This window comes from Dasypus novemcinctus, chromosome 3, assembly GCF_030445035.2.
Source record: "Dasypus novemcinctus isolate mDasNov1 chromosome 3, mDasNov1.1.hap2, whole genome shotgun sequence".
NCBI classification, from domain to species: Eukaryota; Metazoa; Chordata; class Mammalia; order Cingulata; family Dasypodidae; genus Dasypus; species Dasypus novemcinctus.
Window position 1 is genome coordinate 6237317 of NC_080675.1, and position 21045 is coordinate 6258361.

Here is a 21045-nt window from a genome sequence, read left to right on the forward strand (position 1 = left end):
CTTGCGCGCATCAGCACTGCGCGTGGGCCAGCTCCACACGGGTCAAGGAGGACCCAGGTTTGAACCCAGGTCCCTCCATATGGCAGGCGGATGCTCTATCAGAGGAGCCACGTCTGCTTCCCTGTTTTCATTTTAATGAACGTTGCCACATGGGGAGGATCTGAAGGGGCATTGGAGACACCCAAGAGTGGTCCTGGGGACCGACCAGCTCCAGGAGAGGCCAGGAGACCTGGTATTTCCAGAAAACGGGGCTCCCTTGGCAACTCTGGACATGGCCAAGACACCCAGGTCCTTGCGTTGCTCACCCCACCCACCGGGCCTCGCCCACTGGGCCTCAGTTTCCTCATCTGTAGAATGGGGCTGTGGCCGAGACTATGGGGGGGTTGGGATGGGGCAAGACCCCCTCTGCCATCCCCGGGGACAGGGCCCTGGGCCTGGGGTCTCCCAGGATGCAGCTCAGAGCCACCAGCCACACGGCAGAGTGTTAGCCCCCTGCTGCAGGCACCTCCCTCAGAGGGCAGCAAGCCGGGCCGCCCCCTCTGCTCCCCAATCCCACCAGCACAGGCGTGGGTGCTGCCTTCACTCACGCCTCATGCCCACCCTTCACAGACCCCGCAAACCACCCCTTGTATTAGAGGTGAGAAAACTGAGGCGCAGAAAGAGCCAGTGAGAACCGGTGGGAGAACCTGGATTTTGAGGCCCAGCTCTGGCACGGACGACACCACAGCCAATTTACTTAACCCCCTGTGCCTCAGTTTCCTCCCCGTGACGAGGGCTGACAACAGCTGCCTGCGGCAGGGCTGAGGGAGGACGGACTCAAGCTCCTGGCACCAGCGGGCGTCCGTGGGAGAGAGGCGGGAGTGAACCTCGGGGCTCCGGGCACGGCCTCGGCCTGGCAGCGGCTGTTGGAGTGGCCGCCAGGTGTGGCCTTCATCGTCACCCTTACCCTGGCCTGGTCGCTCACCTGCCCGGGCACCTGAGCCACGCCCTCAGCCCTCCAGGCTCACTGGAGAGCACGCTGCCCAGAGCCCTTCTGCCAGCCCCTTGGGAGCCCCTCATGCCTGGCCTAGAGGGCACAACCTGGCCTCAGTTTCCCTCTGACCCCACCCCGCCCAGACCAAAGGCACAGGGAGGTTTGATTGAGAGATGGGGCTCTCCAAAGCAGGGCCTGGGGGCACTCTGGTAATGTGGGGGAAGAAGCGGCTGACTTCTGACCCCCGCTCATTCTACTCGTTCCCGGATGCACCCCACTTTGGGCCAGGGCTGGCGGCTGGGTGCAGAGAGGACCCAGACGCCGTCCTCAGCCCCCTGCTGGCCCGGTCCCTTAGGGAGTGCATCAGTTATCACCACCTAGGAAATCACCCCTGAACCGAGAGCAGCTTAAAGCGTCAAGCATCCCTATCTCAGTTCCTGTGAACTAAGCGGCTGGGAGGCACTGACTTAGGGTGCACAGGAGAAGGCCAGCCGGACAGATAACTTAAACAGCCATGGCAGGGACTGGGCGCACAGGCGATCTCCCCTTACGATGGGACACTCCTCAGCCCCGAAAAGGAGGAACGTCCTTGGGATGCGGATGTGGCTCAACAGATAGAGTGTCTGCCTACCATAGGGGCGGTCCAAGGGTTCGATCCCCAGGGCCTCCTGGCTCGTATGGTGAGCTGGCCCACGCACAGAGCTGCTGTGCACAAGGAGTGCTGGCCCGCGCAGGGATGCCCCCGCGCAAGGAGTGGCCCCTGTGCAAGGAGAGCCGCCCAGCGCGAAACCGCAGCCCGCCCAGGAGTGGCGCCACACACACGGAGAGCTGACGCAGCAAGATGACGCAACAAAAAGTGACACAGATGCCCGGTGCCGCTGATAAGGAGAGAAGCGGTCACAGAAGAACACACAGCGAATGGACACAGAGAGCAGACAACTGGGGGGGGGTAAATAAATAAACATTTTAAATAAATAAATTAAACACGGGCGAACCTTGACCTTAAGCCAAGGGAAACAAGCAGACACGCAGGGACAAATGTGCCATTCCACTTAGATGATGTATCAACACCAGGCAAATGCACGGAGACAGAAAGTAGACTCTGTCCTTTCCCTGTGCCCGAACCTCCCCTCGGCCGCCGGCCGCGCAGCTCCGGGCTTTGTCCGACGAAGTCCCCCCGTCAGGCTCGTCCTCACCTGCCCGGGTGCTTCAGTGCCAGGCAGCGGTGGGGGGCGGGCTCACCTCCGAGGTGGACCGTCTCACCGGCTCTGCTGTCCCATGGAGGGTGCAGGCAGGGATCTCTCCTGCCCATCACCGCGTCACTTTCCTGTTTCAGGCCCCGTCAGTAACGGGGTGGCCCTGCCCTGCGGCGCCTCGGTCAGTCTCTTTTCCCGGCTAAGCTGGCTCAGGTGGCTCCTGCCCCCAAAGGGTCTGCCAGGAACCACCTGCCTCCAACCCCGGGGTGCGGCCCCCAACTGCGGAGCGGGCATTTGAGGCCCTTTCCCAGCCGCAGCCTGCCTTTCAGCCTCGCCCCCGCCGCCCCCGCGGGGAGTGCCACTCGGGCCTGCTGCCTGCGAGTCCCCCCCCCCCCGAAGGAGGGTGCAGCTGTCCCTCCCTCCTGAAGCTTCCACGACAGCCCTGCTTCAGGCTCCCGAGCCTGGCACAGGCCTGCCCCACAGCGGTTTCCTCGCTGCCTCTTGGGGTGGTTGAGAAATGCCCATAAATTCCTCCACCCTTCTCCCTTCCAAGGGTGGCGCCTAACTCCCGGGCCCCGCAGGTGGGCGGCACTGTGGACTGGCTTTGCTAGACACGGAGGGGGGGGGGGCACTTTTTTTTTTCTTTAATGGACTTTTATTTTTCGGAGCAGGTGTGGTGCCTGGATTTCCTCGTGGCTAAAGCAAGCAGCGTGCGGCGCGTTGGCTTAAACGATGGGAATTTATTGGCTCGCGGTTTTGAGGCTAGATGCCCCAAACCAGGCGTCATCAGGGCCATCCTTTCTCCCTGAAGGCTGCCTTCCAGTTTGGCTGCCGGCCGTCCCTGGTCCTGGGCTGTCACCCGGAGCCTCCCCCTTCTGCTCCCGGCTCCGCCGACTGGCTGCTCCTGGCTGCCCCCTCGGTGGCGTCTTCTCTCTGTGCCCAGCTCCCTTCTCCAGCACCGCCCGGACTCCCCCTCGGCCAGTTCTCCCCGGGGGTCCCGCCTGCCAAGCGGGTGAGCCCCCCAAGCTGGGGACCGTCCAACACGCCCCAGGCGGGGTGCAGGCTGTCCTCCCGCCGGCTCCCCACCCTCCCCCGCGGCGCCACTCCAACTCACCCCCCACCCCAACCCCTTGGGTGCCACCCACTGGGCCCCGGTCACCTGGAGACCACCCCCCCGGCCTCTCTCCCCAGACATCCTGGGAAGGCCCCTCCGGCTCTATTTTTACTCCGAGAAGAATCTGCCCTGTGCCTATTTATAGCGCGCCCCATCTTGGATTTCTGGTCATCTCGTCGTCTGGCCAGAGCCTCCCTCCGGGTGGCCACTGGACAGTGAGGAAGGCTCTGAGCAGCTCTGAGCACACCTGGAGGCCCACGGCCACCTGCAGCGGTGCACCCGGGGGAAAACGCAAGGTGTTCCAGTTGGACGAGAAAGGCAAGGCACCCAAGCAACCTGGGCTGATGGCAGCGTGGCTGGCAGCAACTTGGGGCTGATTAAATTCCCCTGAGAGAAGTGGTGACAGGCCACCTAACTGGGACAAGTCTGGGTGCTGCGGGCTGGGGGGGTGGAGGGGCCACCAGAGCGTAGCCGGCTGTCCAAGGGGCCCCAGGCCCTCTGCACGCAGAGGCCCCGAGGGTCCCGGCTGGGAGGCTGCCTCCCACCATCGAGTGGAGAAAGACGCAGACTCATCGACAGGCAGAGCTGGGACCCCTCTCACCTCGCCACCCCAAAGGCCTGCAGGAAGTGGGTCCACGGCACCCCACTGTCCACCGAAGGAGTGGGTGGGGCAGCTCGCGGGATCACACGCACAGGACTGAAAAGCTTCCGAGCTTTCTCCTTCCAGAATCTGCCTATGGAGATGGTCCCCAAGGCCAGTCGGGGACAGCACTGGCAGGCCACCTGCCTTGCCTTCGAGGCTGGCTTATGGTGAACTAGATACTTGAAAGCGGCTGAAATGGGAAATGTGCTGTCGTATATTACCACAATGACACTTTTTAAAGGGAAAAAAATAAGAGGCCGATTTAAAAGCAGCTTTCAGCCTCTCCCATTCCCCGAGTTGGGTTCCTCAGGGCAGGGTAGCTCCTGGGAATCTGCATTTGCAGTCCTCTCCTTAGGTGACCCAAGGGCCAACTCCAGCTCAGTGGCCGAGAGGGGGGACCATGAGCTACCCAGCCACACAGCCAGACGGGGAGCCCAGGCGCCCCCACCCGAGGCTGGGAGGGGAGCGGAAGCAGGGGGGCAGGGAGCTGGCTCCTTCTGACCCAGGGCCGCCCTGTGCCTGGCCTTCTCTCCCCCCACGCCTGAGTCAGAGAGGCAGGTGCTATCCAAACCCCGGCCTCCAGACCCCAAGTTCAGGGCCCCACGGCCACCACGGGCTCTGGACTAGGAGTCAGCAGACCTGGGGCTGGGTCTCTGCTTCCTGAACTTTCCATTTAGATGCTAAGAATAAAAGGAAACCGCGCGTGACAGCGGCGTTCGCCTCGCTCGGCACTTACACACCTGACACACGTTCCCTGGCACCGAGCACTGGAACCTCTTTGAAACGCGTCCAAGAGTCTGGGCCGTTGTAGCTGCCACCCAGGCTTCTGCCTCTGGACCCCGGCGCAGCCCGCGTGGTCGCGGCCGCAGGCCTTCCAGGAGGCTGCTCACCCGCCGAAGGCGCACCTGACTCTCGACACAGACGAGAAGGCGCCCTCACCCCGGTCCAGACCTCCTGCGGCGCCCTGCGGGGGAGCCCCGGTCCCTGGCCACCGCCAATGTCAGGGCCTGCTGGGGGGCCGTGGAACTCGGCGTCTACCTGTCCCCCGCCCTCCCTCCCCACCTTGGGCGCCTGGGCGCGCCGCCTCCTGCCTCCTGGCCCACCCCGGGGCCCCTCCAGCAGGGAGCTCCCCGGGCGCCTCCGGCCACACCGCGTCCTCGGCCTGCTCCGCGCACGGCCCTCGGCCCTGCCCGGAAACCTCCTCCGCTCCGCAACCTTCGGTGGCTCCCGAGGTCCCGGCCGCGCTCTGCGCGCCGCGCCCGATCTCGAGGCCGCGAAGGGCCCCTGGCGGCTTCAGGTCCGCTCCCTCCGTCCGAAACCCGGCCTCGGCCCTCTCAGGGACGCCCGGAGGCCGCCAGGTGGGCGCCCAGGGGGACGGACGGAGCCCCCGGGGGCCACTCGCCGCCCGGAGTCTCACAACCACCGGAGTCCAAGCCCCGGGCCCCCGCGCCGCCCGCCCGACCTCGCCGCCGCGGGCCGCGTCGTAGAGGCAGGCGTGGCGCGGGCGGGCGCACCAAGCACACTCTTTGTCTGCGGCCCCGCGCGCCCCCCCGCCCGCCGCGTCCCCCCCGCCCCGCCCCGCGCGGCGCCCAGCCAATGAGGCGCGGCGGCGCCGCGCAGGCCCCGGGGTGTTGTCCGCGCCGCGGCCGCCCATTGGCTGCGCCCCGCGCCTCCCCCCACCGCGGAGCCGGCCGGGCCCGAGGGGCGGGGCGCGCGGCCCGAGGTGAGCGACCGCAGGCGGCGGGCAGGCGGCGGGCGCGGGGACGAGCGCCGGCAAGTGTCGTGTGCCGCCGCCCCCGACCGGCCCCCGGGCTCAGCGCCAGGAGGCGGCGGCCCGGCCGAGCCCAGCGCGCGCGGCGCCCGACGGCGGCCCCGGCGAGGAGCGCGCAGGCGGCGGGCATGGCGCTCGACTTCCTGGCCGGCTGCGCGGGGGGTAAGGCGCGCGGGCGCGGGCGGGGCGCGGGGTCCTGGGCTCCCGGGGCGTCGCGGGCTGCGAGCGCCACCAGGCCCGGGGCGGGGGTCGCGCGGAGCCTGCGGGGCCGGAGGAGCGGGGGCTGCCCCGGGCGCGCCCCGGAGGGGAGGCCCGGCTTTGGCTCGAGGCCCGGGGGCTCCCGCGCGCGCCCACGTGATGGCCTCAGCCCCGAGGCCCGCCCGGTGCCGGGAGGGCGCAGGCGGGTGCGGTCGTGGCCGGGCCCCGCGGCTCTGCCGCCAGCAGAGAGGCCCTTACCCCGCGGCAGCCTCCGGGGACCCCGGGCGCAGAGCTCGGGGCGCGGTGCCCCGGCGGGGGGCTGGCTGGCCCCGGGCCTGCCCCGCACCCCTGCCCCGCCCGCCGCGGCCCTTCGGCTTTGGCCCTCGCACAGCCTCGGACTCCTAGCGGCGGCGCCTGCCCGTGGGGCCCGCGCTTTCTCCGCCCGGGCGAGAGGCGGTGGGCGGGGAGGGCACGGCCCTTCGGGGACCCCCGTTTGTCCCAGCCAGCTACCCGGCCCGGGGCCCGCTGCAGGGGACCCCAGGGCTCTCACGGGTGGCGGGGAGACCTCTCCCCGCCCCGGGGCGTCGGAGAGGGGAGAGGGGGGCGCTTCTGCGATGCCTGGCTCCCCCCAGCGCGGACCCTCCCCTGGCCCGGTGCGGGGTGGCTCCCTCCGCCTCGCGGAGGGCGCGGTCCTTTCCTGCGCGCCGCCTTCTAGGCGGGAGCCCTGGGGTCCGGGCACCCCCGCCCCTGGCACTCGTGCCTCCTTTCATCTGGGCTGTGGCTCCCGTGGGACCCCCGGGAACAGCCCCCTGCCCTTTCTCACCCGGCCCACCCCGCCGCTTAGGGGCGAGCGCGGGGCGCGGGGGTGCCCACCGCCTTCCCGCCGAGGACGTGGGGGAGGATGGACGGGAAACCTCTCCTCGCCTTCCGTGCCCAAGGAGGAACCCCGCTAGGACAGGAGGAGGAAGTCACACGGCGCTCCTCCCACGGGTCGGCGAGGGCCCCAGGCTAGCGACCTGCCTGTGCCCAGGCCAGCCCCCACCCTCGGCCCTGGCCCGGTCTGGCCCGCCCGAGGAGGGTCCTTGGCACAGCGGGCAGGCCGACTGGCGTCTGGTTTGAGCTCCTGGGGGGCAGGGGTCGGTATTTATGCAGATTCCCAGGAGGGAGGGCGGCCCACCCCCTCTGGTTGGACACCTTGATTGACAGCACCCCTGCTGTCTCTCGGGCTGCCCATTGCAGGTGGAGCAGGGCACCCCCTGGGGGGGCAGCCTGTGGTCTGGTGCCCCGTCCCGCCACCCCTGCTACCAGGCACCTCCTGGGCCCCTGAGTGGCTCCTTAGTCCAGCTCCTGTAGGGCAGGGGAGCCAGCTGGGGCTTGGGGGGCCAGGATCCACTTCTGCCTCTTCAAAGGTGACTCACAAGGTGACTGGGGTCAGAAGGCTTGGCAGGACGGGAAGCCCTGGCCGGGGGGCGGGGAGCAGGACCCACTCGTTCCTGAGAGGGGGGGCTCAGGCGCTGAGAGGAGTCAGGGGGCATGTGGGAATGCTGAGTGGCTGCCTGGGGCCCCCCAACCCCAGTGCTGGAGGCTGGCGGAGGGTGTTGCTAGAACGGAGCAACTTGGGACCCACAGCCCTTCCAGACATGTCTGGGACCCCAGAGCTGGGCTGGCCGCTGGGGGCTTGGAGGGCTGGGAGCACCATAGCTGGAAGGAAAAATGAGGCCAAGAGAACACTCGAAGGTTCCCAGAAACCAAGGAATCCAGCTGCACCCCAAGAAAAGAGATCCTGGAGCGAGGATTTTCCAGTATAGAAAATTTAAAACCTACAGTGAAAAGGGGTGGGTCGCTGAGAGACAGAAGACTGGAAACAGGTGGAAGTTTCGAGGGAGAGGGAGGCTGGGTGAGTAGTAGAGGTTCCAGAACAAGGAACGGGTTTGGGGATGGCGAATTAGGAAGAGCAGAAATCTTCCTGGATCGGAAGGGAAAGTCTACAAGGCAGAAGGGCTGCGGGAGTGCCAGGTGGGGTTGTTTGCAAAAAATAAGGACACGCCCATGACACCTCCCACTAAAATTTCTGGAGACTGTAGATAAAATCTCAGAGGTGCAGGGACAGAATAAACAGGTTCTTGACGCAGGGGAAGAAACACAGGCTGCCGATTTCCCACCTGCTGCCCTGAACGGTCGTGCAGGCCCCGGCCCAGGAGGCCACCAGAGCCAGCACTGCCCCTGCGCAGGCTCGAGGAAGGCGTCCCGCAGACAAGAAGTGACCAGAAGCTCCCTGGGAGGGGAGGCTCCGGCTCTGTGGAAAGGGCAGCTGAGCAGAGACCCCGGGATGGGGGGGGGGGACCCAGCCCCTGAGCCTGGGTGGGTCCGTAGGTTAACGTTGGAGAGGCTGCAGGGGGACAGCAGGGGCCAGAGGGGGCCTTGGGGGGGTGGCAGGCAGGTCCCGAACCTGCTGTTAGATGGTGATTGTGTTAGAAACAAGTGATCCTGAGCTGAACTTCCAAGTTAACAAGCGGAAAGGGGAGGGACCGGTAATTTGCCTAAACCAGCCAAAAGGCGTAAAATCAGCCATAAAATAAAAGGTGGTCAAGTGAGATCCGGCAGTTGTTTCTGTGAAGTCTGAGGTGCCTGCAGGCCAGGTTAGCAAGCAAAATCTAGGTACTGGATGTTGACAAGAAAGTTCTCAACCGAAGTAGTAAAAGAAAGGTTGACAGCGTAAGAGCTGGACACAACACAGCAGGCACAGGTAATCCAATACCAGCAGATAGGGAAGGGTGCCGCCAGACGGGGGGAAGGGGTGGCAGGCCCTACGTCGAGGAGGGGTCGTTTGGGAGGATGTGTGGTAGTTCCCATGAGCTTCTGGGCATCGCCTGGCATGCTGACCACCTCGCGTGGTGAAGCAGCAAGGAGCCTGAGCCCACACGGCCCGAGTTCGAATCTCAGCTCCACCATTTACTAGCCATGTGCCATGGACAGATTCCTTCTCTGTGCCTCAGTTTCCTCATCTGCAAAATGGGCCAGCAGCCCTTCTTTATGGGTGGGTAGGAGGGGCAGTGTGTGTGCAAGGCTAAGAGCAGCACGTTCGTGACGCACGCCAGCTGTTTTAGTTGTGTCTGAAGCCAACACTGCTAGCCACAAAAGGAAACTTTGCAGGGTATGCGCAACATCCAGAGAGAAGCTGGGGAGTCGGTGTTGGCCACGCTGGGCCTCAGTTTCCCCTTCCATGAAGAGAGGTGGTGGCGAGACAGGCGCGCTTCCAGCATGCCCAGCGCACAGGACCCCGGCAAGTGTCTGTGAGCCGATGTGCAGGGCGGAGCCAGGGCCGGCAGAGGTGGCAGCTGCTCCCAGCAAGCGTTGCACAAAGTCACAAGCCGCCTCTGTGGGCGGGGGAGGGAGGGAGCTGGGGTCAGCGCGTCGCCCCGTGGAATCCCTGCGCGGGGGGCCCAGGTACTGACCACCCACAGGCGGACACCAGGTCCTTTGCGGGCTCCTGGGGCTGGCGAGTGGCCGTGGAAGGATTCAGGTCGGGGTCTTGGTGAGGTCAGGGTCGAAATCCCCTGGAGAGGGGCAGAGTCCTGCCCGTGCCCCGAGGTGGTGGAGCAGTGCGCAGCCTCCTCGGGGACAGTCCCCGGGGTGGTGAGCAGCAGGCGGAGGAAGGGACTCCAGCTGGGCTCAGACAGATCCTGGCTCATCCTTGGTGACGTGAGGCCCACAGGGGCTCATGTCACGTGCCCAGCGCGCAGTAGGTGCTGCCCAGCGCACAGTAGGTGCTCTGTAACTGACCCATCCCCTCAGCTGCTCCTGCCCAGTCCTTGCCGGCACCCACCCCCACCCCCCGTGCTCCCCACTGCAAGTTCCCGAGGCAGTCTGGGTCACAAGTCGCCCTTTCTTCCCCCAGGCGTGGCCGGCGTGCTCGTGGGACACCCCTTTGACACAGTTAAGGTGAGTTTCCCGTCGCTGTTGTGGCCCGGGCCCGGCGGAGGCGCTGGCACCGGAGAGGCCTGCGGCGTCGGGGCGGCGGAGGCGGGCGTGAGGAGGAGCCACGGCCCCTCCAGCCACGGCCTTGGCAACAACCGCAGGGCCCTCCGTGGGTTTTAAAATCCAGGTTGACGCGCGGGGGCTCCCTGTCGCCCGGGGGCAGCCGCTTCCCCTCCCATCCGGGCTGGGCCCGGTGCCCCGCTGGGGTGAGCGGCACAGCGGTTCCTGGGGAGCTCGGGCTTGGCCAGCGGGGAGCTGGGGGCCGAGGACGGCGGGGCCCCTCCTGTTCCTGGAACCCGCCGCACCCCGGCGCTCTTGAAAGAAAAGAAGTCCAGGGAGCAAATGGAAATAGGGAAAAAGCAAAACTGCTTCCCCTGGACATAACCTTCAGAGAGCGGTGAGCACTGAGCACCCAAGCCGGTGCCTGCCGCTGCTGGTGTCGGGGTGAGGCGCCTCCAGGCTGCGGCCCTGCCCGGGAGGTAGACAGGTGCCCGAGAAGGCAGACAGGTGCCTGGGGAGGCGGACAGGTGCCTGGGGAGGCGGACAGGAGCCCGGGAGAGGGACAGATGCCCGGGAGGCAGACAGGTGCCCGAGAAGGCAGACAGGTGCCTGGGGAGAAGGACAGGTGCCTGGGAGAAGGACAGGTGCCTGGGGAGGCGGATAGGAGCCTGGGGAGGCGGACAGGTGCCTGGGAGGAGGACAGGTGCCTGGGGAGGCGGACAGGAGCCTGGGGAGGCAGACAGGTGACTGGGAGGAGGACAGGTGCCTGGGGAGGCGGACAGGAGCCTGGGGAGGCGGACAGGAGCCTGGGGAGGCGGACAGGTGACTGGGAGGAGGACAGGTGCCTGGGGAGGCGGACAGGAGCCTGGGGAGGCAGACAGATGACTGGGAGGAGGACAGGTGCCCGGGAGAGGGACAGGTGCCCGGGAGCCGCTCCTCTGGGCAAGCTCCCCGCCCTGATAAACGCCCGAGCTCCAAGTTCTCCCAGCTGCAGACGAAAACCAAAGAAACTCATTTTCTCCAAGGTGGAAATTTCCAGATCAGGTGTGTTCCCTGTTTCTGGGGTTTGGCGTTATTAAACCGGCCAAGTCAGGACCCTGCCTGGGCACCTTCACCTGGGCCCCAGGTGCGCTGGACCTGGCCTGGGCCCGCCTGCCACTCGCGCGGTGAACGCTGACCTGGCGGCCGCCCCTCCCCACGTGGTGCTGCTCGCGCAGGTGAGCCGAGAGCTGGCAGCAGAACGTGGCGCTGGGGGCTGGCGCCGAGGCAGGCGCCCTGCCCGCTCTTTCCAGGAAGCCAGCAGGAGCCCTACCCAGGTGTTCCTCGCAAAGGAGCCGTCGCCTGAGGGCTGGGAGCTCGCCCAGCCGGGCCCGAGGGCGGCGCCTTCCGCCCTGGCTCTGCCAGCCCCGGCTCTGCCAGCCCCTTGGCTACGTGGCCTGGGCCGGTTCTGGGCCCAAGTGTTGCCACCTGCAGAAGGAGAGCGTTGGGAGGGGCCTCGAGGCCCCGCCTGCCACCTGCGCTCAGGCCGGGTTGTCAGGCTGGAGGCTGGTGCCGAGGAGTCAGGGGGTCCTGTCCCCCCAGAGTGGGCGCGTCTGGGGGGCAGAGCGAGGGGCCGGGCCTTCTTGGCAAGCAGGGGCCGAGCCCGTCCACGCGGCCGACCCCAGGCCTGAGCCACCAGGAGAGCGGGCGGTGCCAGGTGACACCGTGGTCACGGGCTGTAACTGCCTCGGGGACGCGTCCAGCCTAGAGGCGCCTGTGACGCACTCTCCAGCCCAGCGCGGCCAAGGCCGGGCCCTCTCGGCTGTGCCTCACCCAGGCCCGGCCCCCTGCAGGCTCCCGCCGGCCCCCGGGCCCCTGGCGTGGGAGCCCGTGGTCCCAGGCCCACGACCAGCAGCCCCTCCGGGATTCTCTCCACCACGCGGGGTTCTGCTTCTAAGAGCTGCTGTCAGTTTACAGGAACTTCCTGCAGAAATAGAGCTCCATCTACCCCGGTGCCGTTTCCCCTATTAGTGTGTTGCGTTATGGCGGTACCTTTGTTACGAGTGATGGAACAATGTTATAATTATGCTGTTAATTACAGGCCAGTTTATAGAGGCTTTCTTCTTTGGGTTGCACAGCTCTATAGGTGTTTTATTTCTGGTAACATACCTACAATTTACAGTTTCCCCTTTAGACCACTTTCAAATATACGATTCAGTGGTTTCAGTTACTTTCTGCACATTAGGCCACCGTCACCCAAACAGCACTCCAGCCAATTAAGCACCCACCCCCATGCCCCAGCCCCACCCTGACCCCTGGTAATCTGCATTCCATTTGACTATGAATTCGCATATTCTATTCCTTTCATATTGGTGAGGTCACCTTTATTTTTCTTTTTATGCCTGGCTTATTTCCACTGGGGTTTTGTACCCTTTACCCTCCTTCTCACGCCTGGAGGGTGGTCTTGGAGAAAATCCATTTGTGATCCTTTTTGCCACTGTGGCCCCCGACAGCACCCCTGGGCAAACGTGCCTTAAAAAGCCTAACTCTTCTTCTCCAGAGGGAGCAGCCAGTCCCACTGGCACGCGAATGCCACGACCTCCACCCACGGCATGACCCACGGGGTCGTGCTTGGCACTCCACCACAACTGACTTGTTTCACCGACTCTTTTCCGTCATAAAAACGATAAAAACCATTCTCATTGAAAGACACCCAGGACACGTAGAAAAGCAAAGTATCGGGGAGCTGCCACGTGGGGCGCCCTGCCTTCCATCTCCCCCAGCATGCCCTGCTGCAAGGGACGCTTTTTTTTTTAAAGGTTTATTTTATTTATTTCTCTCCCTTTCTTCCCCACCTCATCCCCACTCCGGTTGTCTGTTCTCTATTTGCTGCATCTTCTTCATCCGCTTCTGTTGTTGTCAGAGGCACGGGAATCTGTGTTTCTTTTTGTTGCGTCATCTTGCTGTGTCAGCTCTCCGTGTGTGTGGCGCCATTCCTGGGCAGGCTGCACTTTCTTTTGCGCTGGGCGGCTCTCCTTACGGGGCACACTCCTTGTGCGTGGGGCTCCCCTACGCGGGGGACACCCCTGTGTGGCCAGGCACTCCCTGCACGCATCAGCACTGCGCATGGGCCAGCTCCACATGGGTCAAGGAGGCCCGGGGTTTGAACTGTGGACCTCCCGTGTGGTAGACGGACGCCCTAACCACTGGGCCAAGTCTGCTTCCCAGAGACGCTTTAATGTGTTTGAATCCTCAGGTACTCACATATTTTACTGGAATAGTAATATGGGATATGAAGGAAATTTACACCATTTTAGAAATGCAGAAGCCAAAAAAGAAAAAACTACACCCTTAGGTGGGCTTCTCCCCAGCCCTCTTGAAGAGCAGAGGGTGCGCGGACCACGGGCGTGCCTCTCTTCTGTCAAAGGTGGGGCTGACTTCGGGCTCCGCAGGCTTTTGTTTGGAATTGAGGTTTAGCCCGGAGAGAAGTGCAAATCCAAGTGCACGAGGCACAGGTCCCAGGAAGTCGCCCCTGGGGGAACGTGGCCTGACCCCAGCAGCCCCCACCTCCCTCCCAGCACCCCCTTCCCCTTCCCCAGAGGCCCCCGCCCTGCCTCCTGGCGCCCACTGCCCTGGCACCCGCTGCCCTGCCTCCTGGTGTCCGGCCTCGTGGCCTGGCTTTGCACTTCCCTTCGTGGGAGCGCGTTGGGGGGCAGACCTCCTTCCGTGGCAGCCAGGCTGCCTCAGTGGCCGCGGGCCACCTCCTGGGCAGACCCTCTGCGCTTCATCTCTGCAGGCCCCTTGGACCAGCCTGGGGCTTTCTGGTTTTACTCTGTTGCGCCCACAACCAAGCCACCGCCCCCCGGGGCAGCGCCCTGCACCCACACTTCCGTACCAAGGCAGTTTCCTGCCCTGCGCCGTTTCACGGGACACTAACTGGGGCCACTGGGGCCCCGGCCTGGGTGCGGTGTTGAAATCATGTGTTGCTTTAACCCACCTTCGCTTTCTGAGCAGGGGCCGTCTGTGTCGGCAGCACGAGCGCACCTTTGCCATAGGTGAGCCTGGGCAGTACAGCCCAGGTGACGCCGCCAACTCCATGCTCCAGCTCCTGGGCCTGGCCCCACCCTCCGCGCCCCTCCCCTCCACCCCAGGGTTCCCTCTGGGACGGGCAGGGAGGGAGAGCGGGGAGCCTGGGGCCAGCATGGGTGCTGGGGGGGATCCCAGAGAGGCTGGCTGAGAGACCGGCCCCTCTGGGTCTGGGGTCTTCACTTCGGGCTCTCCCAGCCCCATGGGAGCCAGTGCCCTCAAGGGGATGCGGTGATCCCGAACGTTAACGTTCAGCTCTCAACAGTCACAAGCCGTAGGCCATGCCCCACCCCAGCCTCCCAGGCAGCGAGGGCTTGCCACAGCCCGGGGGTCCCTCGTGGGAGACCCTTGAGTCGCTCCAGGCCTGCCGTCCCCGAGGTGGCCTTAGGCGAGGCTGGGGATCCCTGGAGTGTTGGCTCTGTTGAAACCGTCCTCACTGCGTCCGTCGCAGTCGAGGCTGCCGGAGGCCGGGCTGCAGTCCCCCGAGCCCCCGGACACTGACGGGCCACGAAGCCCGGGGCGGCAGGCCTCCACCCGAGCCGGCGCCCGTGGTGTTCATTCTGTGCTTTTCAAGTTCACGGAGCGAACCTGCTCTGCTCTGCTCTGCTCAGAAGATTCAGTCCCTCCCTTGCCAAGTCCTAGCCCAGAGCCCGCAGCGCGGGGCGGGGCGGCGGGCGGGGCGGGGCGGCGGGCGTCGTGCCTGTCATACCCGTGGAGCGCCGGCTGCTTCAGGCCTTGTCTGCAGAGACGGCCTTGCTTTTTGCCCCTCATAAAACCCTTTTTGTAAGTGCGCTGTCTGGTGAAGGTGCATCTGCCTGCTGGAGAGAACGGGAAAAGGTTCCTAAACCAGACTGGCCTGGTCGTTCCCGGGAGGGCTCGCACCCGTGGCGCCAGCCCACCCTCGCCCCGGCCAGACCACGAACCCGCACCTTGGGAGTGGGGGCCATCATGCCCCTACGGCAGGAGCTCCTGAGGCCCGAGGCCCCAGGCGGTGCCCACTAAGTGGCCCTGCTGCAATAATGACTCACTGTGACTCAGATCCGGGGACCGGAAGCGAGCCCGCTTCCCCTCACCCCCGTGACACCGACTTGGCGTTCAGGAAGTGCTCCTCGTCCAGCCACCGCAGAGCCCGCCGGACAAGAGCCGGGAGCTGCTCCGGGCAGCGAGGAGCTTGACCACGCATGAGGGTTGCGGGCCAGCACCCCAGTGCTGACGCGGTCTCCAGGGAGACTCGGCTCTTGCGGCGTCACTTTAACCAATGACCATTGCCCTCCGTGGGGACTCCGGCAGAAACTGCGCTGCAGAGTTGTGCCGCCCGGGCCCCTGCCCTGCAGTGCCCACCACCAGGTGCTCCTGAAGGCGTCCGTGTGATGGCACCACGAGGCCCACAGCCCTCTGGCATCAGCCGTGGGTTTTCAGGATGCACTGTCTGTTTTTTTCCTTCTTTTTTTTAATTAAAGTTAATAGATCACAAGGAACATTACATTAAAAAAAAAACCTATAACCCACTCCCCACCCCCCCACCTTATCATTTTTGTAAGTTATATTTTTTTGAAGATACATACATCACAAAAAAATGTTACATTAAAAAATATGAGGTTCCCGTATACCCCCCACCCTCCACCCCACTCCTCCCACACCAACAACCTCCCCCATCCTTGTGGCACACTCGTCACAGTCGGTGAACACATTCTGGAGCACTGCTGCCCCACATGGATAAGAGTTTACCCTGCAGTTCACACTCTCCCCCAGTCCATTGAGGGGGCTATGGCAGGATTTATGAAGTCCAGCATCTGACCCTGCAATATCATCTAGGACAACTCGGTCCTAAAAATGCCCCCTCATCACATCTCTTCTTCCCTCTCCCTGCCCTCAGCAACTACTGTGGCCACTTTTTCCACCTTGATGCTAAAATTTCTTCTATTGCTGGTCACAATCGTTTTCTAGTAGAATATCAGTAGGTCCACTCTAATCCATACTCTATTCCTCCATCCTGTGGACCCTGGGACGGCGATGTCCCCTCCACCTCTAGATCAAGAGGGGGCTTAGATTCCATGCGGATGATGGATGCAAGTCCTCTGCTTGCATTGTCGGCTCTCTTGAAGGACCCACTCTTAAGCCATGCCGAGTGTCCCCCGGGCCATGAGCGGGGTGCAGGAGTCGGCTCTTGCCCTGCTGCCGCAGCTTTGGGCAGCCGCCGTGAGAGCCTGAGGCAGAACCTCCATCTGTCCAAGAGCTCGGGCTCCAGGGGGATTCTTGGGGACCCCCTGGCCGTTCTCCAGGCAGTTGGCTTTCCTTGGGGCTCTTAGCCCCCTCCCCCCTCCCCTGCAGAGACCCCTCCACCCAGCCTTCCCCTGCCCCCTAGAATTCCAGAAGCCACAGCGAGCCGCTGGGCCCGCCCCGGCCGCAGCCCACGCGCCTTTCCCTGCAGGTGCGGCTTCAGGTGCAGAGCGCGGAGAAGGCGCAGTACCGCGGGACAGTGCACTGCTTCCAGTCCATCATCAAGCAGGAAAGCGTGAGTGGCCGGGGCGGGGGCGGGGACAGGGGCGGGCATCCGCGGGGCGTGGCGCGGGCCCTGACGGCGCCTCCCTGTCCCCGCAGGTGCTGGGCCTGTACCGGGGCCTGGGCTCCCCGCTCATGGGGCTCACCTTCATCAACGCGCTGGTGTTCGGGGTGCAGGGCAACAGCCTCCGGGCCCTGGGCCACGACTCGCCGCTGAACCAGTTCCTGGCGGGCGCTGCGGCCGGCACCATCCAGTGCGTGGTCTGCTGCCCCATGGAGCTGGCCAAGACGCGGCTGCAGCTGCAGGACGCGGGCCCGGCGCGCACCTACCGGGGCCCGCTGGACTGCCTGGCGCAGATCTACCGACGCGAGGGCCTGCGCGGCGTCAACCGGGGCATGGCGTCCACCCTGCTGCGCGAGGCGCCCAGCTTCGGCGTCTACTTCCTGGCCTACGACGTGCTGACGCGGGCGCTGGGCTGCGAGCCGGGCGACCGCCTGCTGGTGCCCAAGCTGCTGCTGGCGGGCGGCACGGCGGGCATGGCGTCCTGGCTCTCCACCTACCCCGTGGACGTGGTCAAGTCGCGGCTGCAGGCCGACGGGCTGCGGGGCGCCCCGCGCTACCGCGGCATGCTCGACTGCGCGCGCCAGAGCTACCGGGCCGAGGGCTGGCGCGTCTTCACACGGGGGCTGGCCTCCACGCTGCTGCGCGCCTTCCCCGTCAACGCCGCCACCTTCGCCACCGTCACCGTGGTGCTCACCTACGCGCGGGGCGAGGGGCCCCAGCCCGAGACCGAGACCGCGGGGCCCGCCCTGGCCCAGCCCTCCAGCCTGTGAGCCCCCGGCCCAGGCCTGCCTCCCCGAAACCCACCTGGAGAGAGAGGTGAGGGCCCCTCGGCCTGTCCCCCCACAGGCGCCCAGGGCTTCGGGCTCCACGTGCCAGCCATGCCCTGGGCCAGGAACGCCCCTCCCGGGGGCCCCATTCCTCAGCTGCCGCCAGGGCGCCACCTGCCCGCGCGTATCACGCCAAGGTCAGAGGCGCCGCCCTCGCCTGGCGCCGGTTTCCCAGGACTTGGGGGAGCCCACCCAGACACTCCCAGCAGTCCCAGCCCCGCGGGTGCCACGCGGCCTGGCTCCAGGGCACCCCGACGTGCCCTCGGTGGGCCGTCGAGGGGCTCACTGCCCACATGCTCCCCCTGGCCGAGCTCCAGGGCCGCTGCCCCGCCACCTACCAGGCGCCCCGTCACCGGCAGCCGAGCGCCCCACGCCTGCCCGGGTGAGCTCAGACAGACGCAGGGGACTCCCGCGCAGGCCGTGGGCGCCCGGGCGCGGGCGGGGGCTCTGCCCTGGGCTCCGGCCTCCTTCGCGCCGGCTCGGCGCCGCTTCCAGGGGCGTGTGCTCACTCGGTGCCCGGCCCGGACGAGGTGGACTTGGCGCGGGCTGCAGGGGAAATAAAGTCGGGTGCTTTTTTTTAAACAAGGGCAGGCCTTTCGCGTGTTGTGGAGGAAGGGGCTTCGTTTCCCAAGCCCACCCTGGAGTCAGAGGGGCCGGCCCAGGGGTTCCCCTGGCCTCGGGCAGGCGGCGGGACAGCTCTCCGGGCGCCTGTTTCCTGGTCCGCAGAGCCCGCGGAGCAGTGAGGACCTGGGGCAATGAAGATCAGGAGGCGCCGGGCGCAGCCACGGCCGGACACAGGGCTCCTCGGGCGGCGTTGCCCCCTCGCCCCTCCCTCCTCTAGGAGCTCGCCCTGAGGTGGGAGGGTCTGGGGGAGATGGGGAGTCTGGACAGGGCACCCAGGCGAGAGCAGAGCTGCCCACCGAGCCGAGGAGGGGCCTCTGGCCGGGCTGGCAGGAAGCCCCGACCAGCGTGGACGCCTCGGTGGCGCAAGGGGGCCCTGCTGCCCGGCCCTCTGCTCGAGTGCCAGCCTCCCCGCCGGCCTTGGCAGCTGCCAGCCCCAAGGCTCCTCCCTGCCGCCCCCTGGGCCCCAGGCAAGGAGGGGTGCCAGCTCTCCCTGGCCCTTACCCCATGAAGCCCCAGCGCCCAGCCTGGGAGGCCGGGCTGGTGTGGCTTCTGGGGCAGCGGACCAGCAGGGGCCCCTGGGGAGCACGGGGTGGGCCGTGTCCAGGCCTGCCCACCCCACTAGCCCAGGGTGTCCCCAGGTGGGCCCTGCCCTCACTGTGCCGCCCTCAGCCAGGGGGCCGCGGACGGGCCCCTCACCCCTCAGCCTGGCTGGAGAGCACCTCTGGGGGGTGGAGGGGGTGGGGCTGTGATGCCACGTGGCCCCTGACCCAACCCTCCCCCCAGCTAACCAGGTGACTTCCAGGCAGGACGCCCCTACCCCTCCAGGGCTCACAGCTCAGGGACCAATAAGCCCTTAGACCAAGGGACAGGGGTGTGGCCGGGGGGGGCCAGTGCTCCTGCCGCCTCCCGAGCCCATCGCCACGTCCTGGCAGCTTGAAGTTGGACACGGTGGGACCCCATGAAAACCAGGGACGCCCCCCAAAGCAGGATGCCCACCTCCAAGAGAGCTGGCCATGCACACTTACCAAGAAATCACGGGACGTGTGTCTGTGTGGGTTACTTTATTAATTTACTCTGTATTTAGTTTCTTCCTGGTTTGAATTCTTATTTATTTGGAACAAGCAATAGAGGAACATGGTAAAACAAAAGAAATCAGATAAAATGCACAAGGAGCCCACAGCTCTGCAGCAGAGAGGAAACCCTGGCCGCGGGCCGTCCCCGGGTCTGGCCAGGTTTGCGGAGCCGGGCCTTGCGGACACGGGCTGGCCGGGCTCCTCCGCGCGTGGCGTCCCTGCTGCCTGTCGGCCCCTGGCGGTTTTCACCGGGCGATTAGCTCCGAGGTCTTCTCAGTAGCTGTTCCTCGAATGAACGTGCCTTCATTTACTGACGCAGGGAGGTTTGGGAAGCAACCGGGGGATACTCGGGCAGGAACCGCAGGGCCAGGTGCGGTAGCTGGGGAAAGATGCGGCCAGGCTGGAAAGGCGGAAGGAAGGGCAGTACGGCGGCCCGGAGGACAGCAGAGGCGCCGACGATGGAGAGGGCTCCCGGGCCTCATCACGGAACTGCTGCTAGGCCCTCCTGGGTGCCTGCCTAATAGCCCCTCCACCCTTTCTTTTCTCTCTTTTCCTCTTTTTTTAAAAGCAGTTTTATTAAGATATATCCACACACCATACACTCTATCCAAAGTGTACAATCTGGTTTTTGGTATAATCATGTTGCCCTTTTTTTTTTAATACGTATTTTTTTATTCCTCTTCCCTTCCCCCTCCCCAGTTGTCTGCTCTCTGTGTCCATTTGCTGTGTGATCTTCTGTGTCCACTTGTACTCTTGTCAGCAGCACCGGGAATCTGTCTCATTTTGTTGCGTCATCTTGTTGTGTCAGCTCTGTGTGTGCGGCGCCATTCCTGGGCAGGCTGCACTTTCTTTCGCACTGGGCGGCTCTCCTTACGGGGCGCACTCCTTGCGCGTGGGGCTCCCCTACACCGGGACATCCCTGCGTGGCACGGCACTCCTTGCGCGCATCAGCACTGCGCATGGGCCAGCTCCACACGGGTCAAGGAGGCCCGGGGTTTGAACCGCGGACCTCCCATGTGGTAGGCAGACGCCCTATCCATTGGGCCAAGCCCACTTCCCACAGTGTTGCCCTTTCTTTCTCACAGAGCCCTAGATGGTCCCAGGAGTCAGCATGTACAGATAGAAGCGCCTTGCTGGACTCCCTTGCAGCTAGAGGTGGTCAAGTGCCCAGGGGCGGCCAGTGAGGTGGAGGCAGAGGCCCGTGGCCAGGCTTGTGAGCTAGTGTGGAAGGGACCAGCTCAGCTGCAGGGCGCCCCTTCGGCCCTGCCTCCCCTTTCCTGCTGAGATGGGGCCAGGATGCTATCTCAGGACCGGGAGTCGATGACAGGCTGAGGGCAGCAGGGAGGAGCCCGGGTCCCCACTGGCCTCCAGGGACCGCGGTGCCAGTCTGTCCTGCAGAAGGCAAGTAACTCCTGTGTCCAGCCAAGGCACTGCTGGCGGCTGCTCTGTCATTTGCATCCAGCAGCCCTGGGCAGGGGCAGGTTTCCCGCAGGGGCGGGGCAGGATCTGACTTGTGCTTTAAGGGCCCCCCAGGCGGTTGCGAGGCAAGTGGGTGACAGGGGGGCTAGAGGGGACAAGCAGGCATCTGCAGAAAGCAGCCTGGAAGCCGTGCTCTCAAAGCTGCCCCCACGGTGCTGCTCTCAGGGTGGGCGGGCTCCTTGGCCCGGTGGGCAGGGCCGGAAAGCTGCCCCCCCGAGCAGCAGGGGCCTCCCTGCCAGGCCTCACCCGTGCCCGCCGCAGCCTCCACCCAGGTCCCCGGGCGGGGACCTCCTCATGTCCCCCATCCCCAGGCCTGACTTCCTCCGGGGACCCAGGAGCAGGGGCCAGGCCCCCTTGGGCCACTTGCCCTCCCCACCCCGTCCTCCAGGGGAGCCAAGCCCCTCACTGGTTGAGGGGTGCATGGGGCCGTCCCAGCTCCAGACCTCGTGCTGGGGTGCCCTCCTCCTGGAACCCCCCCCCATGAACCCCAAGCCTCCCAACAGCCACTACAGATGCCTCCTGCTCCTGGCAGCCCTCC

The 21045-nt window shown here is 65.3% G+C and overlaps 1 protein-coding gene across 2 annotated transcripts; it reads left to right on the forward strand.

Annotated features, from left to right (window-relative positions):
- Nucleotides 1–5653: 5653 nt before the first annotated feature.
- Nucleotides 5654–17916, forward strand: SLC25A29 (solute carrier family 25 member 29). Of its 2 annotated transcripts, XM_058291690.2 has the most exons (5): nt 5654–5859; nt 9049–9178; nt 9794–9837; nt 16370–16453; nt 16540–17916. In XM_058291690.2, the coding sequence occupies exons 2-5, from the start codon at nt 9052–9054 to the stop codon at nt 17272–17274; spliced, it is 990 nt and encodes a 329-aa protein (XP_058147673.1). In that variant the 5' UTR covers nt 5654–5859; nt 9049–9051; the 3' UTR covers nt 17275–17916. The 2 variants fall into 2 exon arrangements, with proteins under 2 accessions (XP_058147673.1, XP_058147681.1); XM_058291698.2 differs by lacking the exon at nt 9049–9178.
- The last annotated feature ends 3129 nt before the right edge of the window (nt 17917–21045 follow it).

What these genes read in the sequence shown, in the direction of transcription:
- SLC25A29 (XM_058291690.2), top strand. Translation starts at nt 9,052, where the DNA reads ATGCGCAACATCCAGAGAGAAGCTGGGGAGTCGGTGTTGGCCACGCTG. An exon ending in GCCCAGCGCACAGGACCCCG is followed by an intron (nt 9,179 to 9,793) that starts GCAAGTGTCTGT and finishes TTCTTCCCCCAG; the next exon opens with GCGTGGCCGGCGTGCTCGTG. An exon ending in ACCCCTTTGACACAGTTAAG is followed by an intron (nt 9,838 to 16,369) that starts GTGAGTTTCCCG and finishes CTTTCCCTGCAG; the next exon opens with GTGCGGCTTCAGGTGCAGAG.